Source organism: Orbicella faveolata, unplaced genomic scaffold (assembly GCF_042242905.1).
Source record: "Orbicella faveolata isolate gen_17 unplaced genomic scaffold, um_ofav_v1 contig_26, whole genome shotgun sequence".
Classification (NCBI taxonomy): Eukaryota; Metazoa; Cnidaria; class Anthozoa; order Scleractinia; family Merulinidae; genus Orbicella; species Orbicella faveolata.
In genome coordinates, this window is record NW_028301554.1 from 77,556 (window position 1) to 87,463 (window position 9,908).

At 37.7% G+C, this 9,908-nt stretch overlaps 1 protein-coding gene across 1 annotated transcript; it reads right to left on the reverse strand.

The window, feature by feature from the left end:
- Window positions 1-3,451: 3,451 nt before the first annotated feature.
- Window positions 3,452-9,871, reverse strand: LOC110048227 (putative skeletal organic matrix protein 5). Its single transcript, XM_020754019.2, has 6 exons — window positions 9,472-9,871; window positions 7,342-7,637; window positions 7,124-7,241; window positions 6,373-6,415; window positions 5,940-6,066; window positions 3,452-4,943 (listed from the first exon to the last, which is right to left on the reverse strand). Exons 1-6 carry the CDS (start codon window positions 9,542-9,544, stop codon window positions 4,464-4,466), a joined length of 1,137 nt encoding a protein of 378 aa, XP_020609678.2. The 5' UTR covers window positions 9,545-9,871; the 3' UTR covers window positions 3,452-4,463.
- Between the last annotated feature and the right edge of the window lie 37 nt (window positions 9,872-9,908).

Consider the following 9,908-nt stretch of genomic DNA (forward strand, 5'->3'; position numbering starts at 1 on the left):
GTTTCTTTGGCTTTTGTTAACGTTATGGACCGTATTATAACCAACATTGTTCTACTTTTTCTACGCTTGCATTTGTTTGTACTTACATTTGATAAACCGAAAACTGGACCACGACCAACGTTGTTTTCGTGCAAATCTCTATTTAAGAGCATGAAACGGCAAACGGCAAAACTGAAACTTTTGCCGTCTGTCTTCAACTATCTGTACAGTGAAGTGAAAATATTTGTATTTGCGGTGAATAGTAGAGGACATTTTTCTATTTTTGTGTGATTTATTTAAGGATTACAAGAAAAGAATAAAAAAAAATCAGAGGTAATCTTTGCAGTTTGCCGTCTGCCGTAAACGGCAAGCTTAAACTCTCTATTAGGGAGCTTAATTAAGAAACCACGACGGCGACGCCGAGGACAACTTCTATTAAAAAATGGTTTGATATTTTATCTCCGAATCCCGCGGTTCTTCAAGTCGTTTACTTTGCTTATCACTGTCAAAGCTACCACGAAACTGAATCTTCGACACATCGATAAATTCGAAATAAAAATTTAAAAAATTAGCCTTCGTGGTTCACCTTCTCCAGACAACGCAGAATTTCACGTTGTTGTTTTGCAGAGAACGACAAAGAAATCTAGCAAGAATTATAACGCACGTGCACAGCCATTGTTCTCCTCATTAAACCTTTTGTTTAGCGACTTTGTCGTTGCCGTTGCCGTCGTGGTTTTCTTAAGCTCCCTAATCTCTCCAGTGGCAACTTAGACCCCGTCCACACGTATTCGGATATTTTTGAATCCGCAACTTCTTCTTTTCGGATTAAAAAATCTCCCCGTCCACACTTAGCGTATTCAAATCGAATTCGCCTGTCCACAAGCATCCGGTGGTATCCGGATTCACTGTGAGAAACTAGGCCTACACGTTGTGCCGCCATATTGATTTATTGTTCGGTAAGAGACTGGACACGATTTTGCTACGTTATCGGATTCGAACACATCCGAATTCACCGTCCACACGTTATCGAATTCGTTGCGGACCTATTTTTTTTTCATTCTAGCGAGCGGATTCAAAAACATCCGGATTCGCAGCCGAATTCGCCGGATGCATGTGGACGGAAGCAGTATCCGAAAAGAAAAAGTTGCTGATGAAAAAATATCCGGATACCTGTGGACAGGGCCTTAATAGAGGTTCGACTGTGTTTGCTGTGCACAAATATAATGTAAGTTAAATGAATGAATCTGGGTGAAAAGATTTGATGAGCAGAACAATGGCTTTATGAGTGCGTTATAAATCCTTGTACATTTCGCAGCCCTTCTCCGTAAAACACAACGCGCGGCCAGACTATTTTCCAAATTTAAGTCTGGAATTGAAAGTTTTCTTTATATATTCATCCGGAACTAGTTCTTAAGCTGATTTAAACGTGAAAATATGCTTTAAATAAAATTCAAATTAATCGCAGTCCTGTCAGTTGGACATAACACATTCCGGAAGAACGTTTTTGATTTTTCTCTGTAACAAACAAATTTGCATTTGGCAGTTCTAGATTCACAACTTGTTTGGTTTTCTACTCGCCATGTAGCAGTGAAAGCGATAGAACAAAATATGTGATAGAGTGACCAAAACTGGTTTGAGATACGTACATCTCACTTTCGCTTTTCAGTCTGCTTAATATATAGTGGGATGAAGAACAAATAACGTCGGCGCAGGGGTTATTCCAGAGGGCTCGTTTCTCGAAAGTCCCGGAAACTTTCCCGGCCCGTAGAGCCATTTTTAGTTCATCTTTATCTAAAAACAGAGGCGTTTACGCCTGAAACTTCTTATATGAAAAATACCTCTGTTCGTATTAAGAGTATGTGAATAAAACAGCTCTGTAATGATAAGGTTTGAGATTCTGCTACGGCTTTCCGGGCGCGAGGGGCCCGTTTCTCGAAGGTCCCGAAAAGTTTTCGCACCAGGAAAGCCGCAGCAAAATCTCAAACCTTCTGATTACAGCGCTGTTTTATTCATGTATTCGTAATATGAACAGAGGCTCTCTTCATACAAGAAGTTTCAAGCGTATACACCTCTCTGTTTGTTGATACAGATTAACTGAAAATGGCTTTGCGGGCCCGAAAAGTTTCCGGGGCTTTCGAGAAACGGGCCCCAGGTGTCTGCGCCCAAAGCAAACCACGGCTCAAAGATAACATTTCTATCGAGAAAAATATTGGCTATTAATGTTCTTATAATACATTTGACGGAAAAAAATCGTATATTTTTAAGAACGCCTTAGTGCTTTGTAGTGCCCGAAAGGCAACTGACATTGAGAGAAAAATGTTGGGTTTTTAATTGTTTTGGAATAATTCGAAAGAAAGAAGTCATCATTTCATTCGCCGCTAATTTGGAGGCTTTTACTCTCGTTCCAAGAAGAAGTTTGCGTAGTTTTTCTCAGGTAACCTTGGGCGCCTTCCATTCGACCAAAATTTCCGAAATTTTCGAAACGAGGGCAAATGGTACGGAAATTTCCCGGGAAAGGTCCCAGAAAATCCGGAAATTGTTGAATTTCCGAAAAGCGAATCGTTCAACCCAAAATTCTGGAAATTCCGGGATGAATATCAAATGGAACGGAAATTTCCAGGAAAACATGTTCGAAAATTTGGGTAAAACTCACGAGGTTGTCTTTTTTTTCGGAAATTATGCAAATTCTCGATTTTCTATTCAGCGCTAGTTCTTTTGGCCGCGATCACAACGAGTTGGACATCTCACGCAAGGATGACAGCAACGCGTATTCGAAAGTGGAAATACTTTAGAATCATTCCACTTATATGTCGATAAATACTAGCTGCAGCTAAATTCGTGAAGAAAACATTTTATAAAAATAATTCTCCCTTAGTGTACTTGTTTGTCTTGCGTAGGCTGGCTAGGAAATGTACAACGCGTACGCGTGCAGAACCATTATACGACTCATTACACCCTTCGTTTTGCGACTTTTTCGCAACCGTTGTGGTTTGTATAAGGTCCCTGCTGTTGTGTGTCATGATGTCGACATATTAGTGTTCTGTTTGCTTCTATATTTGCGATTTAAACCTCGAAGGCATTGAAAAATTCCAAGCGAACAAAACTGTGCGGCTTGTCGTTTTCCACACTGGTAAAGTCTGTACCATTCGCCCATGGAAATTTCCGGAAATTCTTACCGGAATTTTTGGTCGAATGGAAAACGCCCCTTGTCTTCTTACACTGTGTTTTGACTGTCTTCTTGTTTTAACTATGAAGGAAAGCGCGCGCTTCCAGTTTATTATTGTTTTTCTTGACGTTTTGTTTCTCTTATTAAATATTTGCCGTAGCCCAGTAATAAGAGAAGCAAAATAAGAAGGGTAAAATAACAGGGGCAAAATAAGTAGGGTCAGAGAAAACTGGAATAGTAAAGAAGCACACATTTAACACACTTACACTGACAAAGTAATGAATCTGGCAAAGAGGCCTGAAAAAGTCTTGTGCATCTTTTTTATACTGTTCCTGCAGCTTACCACTGCTGTCAATCAATCAATCAATCAATCAACCAACCAACCAATTAATCAATTAATCAATTAATCAATCAATCAATCAATCAATCAGTGAAACTATATCTAGAAAGGATAGTTATTAAGTTATACAACTAATGAACTTGTGGGAATTAATATTTATAACTTGACTGTTTATGCTAAACACTATTTCAAAATGAATTGACTAAAGGCTTTACAACACTAAAGTCAAAATATCAAATAATTTTTTGTAGTCAGAGCGCAATAATTATTTTTCTTTAAAAAAGTGGAATGCTGCGGTCGACTCAATCGAATTTCAGCCACAGTAAAAATGTGAATATGAAGAAGAGTTATATCAAGTTCATTAGAGGGGGGCTAAAATAGTGTCACAGATTGTCTTTTTTCAAAGAGGGCCTTGTAACCGGAGTTCAATTGCCTCCCATATGCAACGTTCAGTTTGAACGTGTTGTTTTCTGTGGCAAGAACTTTTTTTGTTGCTGGAATCTATACTGAATGTCCCGTGAGCTTAGAATGTTAATGAATGGCTGACGAATTCCTCGAAAGATGTTCTTTTACTCTAGTTTCTAATCACAAGGAGTTTCGCCAACATATTCTGTCACATTGTTCACAATGAATGCCCCCTATATTAGCTATGATGTGATAGACTGTTCCGCACTGTTTCAAGTTTTCTGTTTTGTCCTTAACTTGTACTAATAACGATCTCAGAGAATTGGCAAACCTCGATGATAGTAAAAACAACAGTTTTTTTTTAACTTTTGCCGTGTTTTCACGACAGGTTTACTATGGTTACAAATAAAGTTATTATTATCATTATTATTATTATTATTATTATTATTACTATTATTGTAATCTTTTACAAAGCTTAACTTTTATTGCTTAGGCTACAATTAATGTCAATAAGGCTTTTGGCTTGTTGACATTTCGAGGTCATGACAGTGCACCCTTAATGTTTGGTTCCATTCACTGGACCAAGATATATCCAAAGGCTTTTACGACCGAGCCATCCCCACATGTGTTACCCAAAAAATTACCAAAGCCGATCAAAGAATCGCAAGAACGGCAATCCAATTCGTTGTTTCCAAGGATGCCTATTCTTGATTTGCGTTGAGATCCACTGTAAGTTGGAGCATTAAACCCTTCCGAGTTGCAGTTATTCTGCAAGTAGGCCTGAGAACCAATCAGCGTCTTCCACTTGTCACGACCCAATGACGTGGCGCGATATTGCCCGTCAGCGATTAGTGAGTAGAGCGAGTCAGCAGTCTTGTTGATGACGGCAAACTTGATTAGCTGACCGACCTTCATACCGAGACAGATCTTGGAGAAGGATGTGTTCCAGTAGGTCGGCAGTTTGGTCTCTTGTGAATCAAAGCCAGTCTCCCCTCCAGCAAGGTTGTATTCATTTTTGTTAGTCCAGTACCCAGAGGGATACTCAAAGGTGTTCTGGAAAATAATCAAGGTGTAATTATTTCCAGATATTTTCAAACTCATCTTAAAAATCACTCATTATGCAAGATATGCTTACGCCGGTTGACCTTGAGAACAAGCAAATGTCATCAGAGCATTGAATTAATCTACAAACGGTTGACCAAATACCGTGAAGATCTCTGTTTATACCACCTTCCGGTTAAAGACCCATCTATAGGTAAACAGAAAACTATTTTGGTTGGACTCTCCCATTTATAAGGGGTTTTGGGTGAGCTTATAAACGGGAAGGATGGGGGCCTTTTATCCGGCGGGGACTTATAAGAGGTGTGGAAAAAAACGTTTGGAAATGAGGTTATAAAGCCAACATCAGTGGTATCAAAAAGCGTTATAAGTTCTTGGGGACAAGAAACACAAGTCACAAGTGAGGAAATTTATAATTGAAGCACAGAGGTCATTGTATGGAACTTTGGCAAAATAGCAAATACTGGAGGTACATAAATAAAGCCCTTTGAGATTGGATAAAATTGAAGCCTTTTAAAGAGATTTTCTGTTCACCGACTTTAACAACTTTAACTGACTTTTGAACACCTGAAACCCCCAACAGTTTCTTTAATTTTTTTTTACCTGCTTTATTTCAAAATACAGACATTATTTACATGGTGTGTCTGTCAAGTACACGTACAAACTACTTACGTAAGTAAGTAAGTAAGTAAGTAAGTAAACAGTTTCTTTAATGATATTTTACGAGATAGTGAGAAAAATATTGTTTTACACTCAACTGGTTCTGGGAGAAAAAAAATCGAAGCGAATGCCAATTGCATTGATTCGAAGCTTAGCAAATCATAAACTGGAACAATAACAATTCATCAATGGAAAAATCGGTTTTAACCACCCACAGATGAAGTTTTTGAAAACTAGAGGAGCGCGTCCTTGAATTTAACAGAAATCTGGAGTAATCTATGTCTTCCAAATTGGAAAATGGCAATGGTATTCAGTTGACCAATGACATACCTTGTTGCCGTCAATCTTCATGACCAGCGTCCATCCCCTATCTCCACATCCAAAATCCCCCATGTGACAGAGAATGGAAGTTGGTTTTGAGTCAAGGTTAAGGGTAACCAACTGACTGGCGTTGGACCTGTTCAGTATTAAACAAGAGAGAACGGGATAAATAAATATGCACATCTGTGTAAATGCTGAGTAAATGCGCAGGTTCTTTTGGATCTCACGGTTCCGAAAAGGCTTTAGTTTTACGAAAAATTCCAATATAAGTTCTTGTCATATTTTTGGCGAACTCTTTCTTTTCCACAATAACTCCATGACGGTATGGTCAAAAGAGATGTTTTTAGAAACAGTCGGTTGGATAATTGATGGCGTAAATAACATATCTAGGTGTGAGATCTCGAAGAGAAATCATTGATGTCAAGTATACAAGATGACTTACTTGTACAGGGCGCCATAATCATACGCTTCCTTGCAAGACGTAGCTAGAAGAATTATGAAATTATGTCCATTAACAGCCGTTATACCTCTTTAGATGGCAAAATAACTTATCGTATTTACTGAACCTCATGATGACTCAATTAGTACGTTATATAAAAATATATTGAATCCGGGTAGAATTATATGTTTATACAAGTAGAAAAAGACCCTACCATTTATTTATCCTCTGCTCGAAAGAGTATAGAATAAAGGTATACTTGCAGAGACAGGAAAGCGAAATCAAACTTAAATTTCTGTGGTGTTACGTGTGATCCCATTACTGACGTAAGATCTTAAAGGAGCTCAGTGACGATATTTTGCGTTATTTTAGCCACTTACAAAGTTACTTTTAAATCAAGAACACCAAAGAGATAACAATAAACCATAAAAAACCAGGATAGTTAAGAATGGAGAAGATTGACACAGATTAGAAACGACCAACTTGAAACATTTAGGCTAAACTTTTCAAGATGGGCAAACCGTGACGTAGCTCTTTTAAGGCATAATCCACCACACGTTTGGGTGGAATTATACACGTGGCAAATCCGTTATCATTGAAATTAGAAGAAATGTGATCGATGGCACTTTATAAATGTTTGCAATATTATGTGTAAGTAGCGTGAGCGACACACTCTCAAAAAGAAGCCTTGGACTTTTGCCTTGTACTGTTGTGTCATGGTACTGCATGTTAATCTCATGAAAGTGTCACTTACGCCTTTTGTGGCAATATTTTCCTGTGAAGCCTGCTTTACAGAGACATTCGAACGTGTCATGTTTATACTTTGTCATGCAGGTGCCTCCGTTTTGACAAGGCGAAGAAGAACAACGACCCTGCAAAAAGAGGAAAAGCTCGTCAATACAAAAATAAATATTGTGGCACAAGTTGTACCGTATTTTAATTGAAAAGCTTTGTGTTTGAAATGTTCCGCACCTTTATGAAAAAGTGATGAGTGCTCTTGTTTTCCTTGAACTGCGTGAAGTTTCTGTACTTATCAGAAGACAATAACTCGCACCACAGCCTTCCGTCGGCCCCTTTGGAGGCAGCTAGGTTTACAGAAAGGCACAAATGATTGCTGAGGCATTCAAAGGTGCAATCAAAGACGTCGTAAACCATATGTAATCCAATTCCTGGCACATTTAAATAATGGAACTCTTCTTTGAGGAATATATGTTGCCGAACACTTTGTGTGGTAGAGTAGATGTTCTCTTGATGTAAGACGTTTGACCCTGGGGAGAAAAACAAATTTCAAGAAACTGCACTCAAAACAACGAAAGTATTCAGGTGAAGGCGATTGTTAGTAGCTTTATGACAAGGAAATAGTGGAAATCGTTAAGCTGTTGAAATCCTGTCGCAAGTCGTAGTTCAACATATCTTTCAAAGTTAGGTCAGACGTGTGCGCACTTACGTTGAGTGCTGCAAATTTATCACAAGTTGTTCAATAACATGGGTTGGAAATGGTTTTTCCTGGAACTCTGCTTACACCTGCCTGTCTCACTAGAAGGCTTTTCATAAGCAGCCATGCATGCCAAACAGCACCCCAGACATCGAACAAAAGAACGTCCCTCGCAATAAAGTAGAAAATAACCCAAGCACTGTATGAACTCATTGGATTGCATATGAATATATTATGTAAAAATTGGGGAAAGGCATCAAATATTTACAAAGGACATTTATTTATGAGGCAACGCTTAAAAAGTTTCGTTCGAATTGATGCGAAGAGCACGGCTTGCGTTTCTGAATGTAAGTGTTTTGGTCAGATAAAGTTTTGCAAACTGGCGGGTCCATATTTTAAACTAGCTGATGAGCACTTTCTTTGGTAAAAAAATATGATTCAGTTCTAAACAAATATGAAATTTTGTGTTAATTGTTAGTCATATGTCATATCATAAAAGTGCAAAATAAATCTTATTTCGTTCTCAGAATTGAAGAGCAAAGATCTAAGAAGATGACAGAAACATAATCTAAGAGATAAAAACAGAAAGAATGACTAAAGAACATAAAGTTGAAAACAATTGTTCAAAGCCCCCCCGCTTTTTTTTCTTTTTTTTACCTACAATGAGCTATTAGGCTAACATAAAAACGACATTCGATCATAAGTCAATATTTTTAAGCCACCTGTTAAAAGCATAATGGTTCCAATCTCGCTTATTGGTGATTTTCTTCACAATGATCAAGCACTTTATTGCCAGAAAACCCGTTCACGAATTTCACTTTTTTACATGTGGTCGCGCTTGCTTTTTGGCATCAGTAGCAATGATCATTTTCTTTGTTTAAGGGATAATGATGTGATCTTGGAAAATTCATGAGATTATAAATTCATTAATTTTTAATTCATAATTTTTATATACGTTGTGAAAAAAGTTGTTTAAAGGCAGTATTTTCCATCCGTCACCGACTCAGTAAGATTTTAATGTTGGCGTATAACTGCCTTAAATGACAAAAACCATCACCATTATTATTATTATTAAACCAAAAGGCTCAAAACTCTCTTCAAAATTCAAGCCATTTCTTTTTTTTTTTTTGGAAAATCAGCCCTAATGCTTCAGTTATTAACCCTCGAACAATTACCTAGGTTTTAGCAAGTTTCATAGCACCCATCAATTCTTCTGTTTAGTTTTATTATAAAAACTGGGATCATTCGATAAATGAACCAGCACATGATTCTATACAATCGTTCAGTTTGCAGTTTTCAGTTATGTTTATCTAACTATTCAGTCTCATTTTGGACTGTGGTTTATACGACGGACTTTGTACTGTGTTCACCTGCACATTTCGTTTTTCCTGGGTGTTTCAAAAACGTTTAGATATTTAATACGTCCCGCAAAGAACGGTAAAGCCGGAAAAATGCAGAATTAACTTAACATTTATTCCAAAAATCATACATTTTATGAGTATAACATGGTGAATGGCCAAAATTGTAAACACCTCTCCGTCTTGTGCCATGAAAATGTGATTTTTCAGAACAGTGCTCAACGACGTTTCGTTATTAAAAAGTAGAAAAAGGCACAAACATGACATAAGTAAAATACAGTTATAAGCAGGTAAATAATGTTCACTTACCTTCAGAACAAGTTGCCTCGGTTATAAGATCCGACGAAACGAATAAAACAGACAAAATGAAAATATAAAACATGACAGCATGCAGCCCTTATCCTAAGAACTGAATATACGTGAAGAAAACCTCTTTACCCAGCTACCAAACTGAAAACTTCTTTATTAAATTTTAATATTCCGCGTCAATCAAGCATCAACTTCCTCATGTCGGTTTTAACCAATCAGAGAAGTTCATGTGACGACAGGTGCACGTGAAGATGAGTGAAACATAAATAAATTGCCAAACAGAAATTGCCAACAGAACCGTTCAATAGCACGTTCTTAGTGGACGATGGAAACTGGTATTCAGCATGTTTTTCTTAATAAGATCAGCACTTCACATAATTTACTCCCCTCCTAGCCCTCCCCCCACCGAAAAATGTACATGTACACCGCGCAGAACT

Bases quoted from the DNA above. Each gene is read 5' to 3' on its own strand.
- LOC110048227 (XM_020754019.2), bottom strand. From the start codon at position 9,544: ATGTTTTATATTTTCATTTTGTCTGTTTTATTCGTTTCGTCGGATCTT. The intron at 7,638-9,471 runs GTAAGTGAACAT...TTTTCTCCCCAG, and splicing joins CGAGGCAACTTGTTCTGAAG to GGTCAAACGTCTTACATCAA. The intron at 6,416-7,123 runs GTAAGTGACACT...TAATTCTTCTAG, and splicing joins AAAATATTGCCACAAAAGGC to CTACGTCTTGCAAGGAAGCG.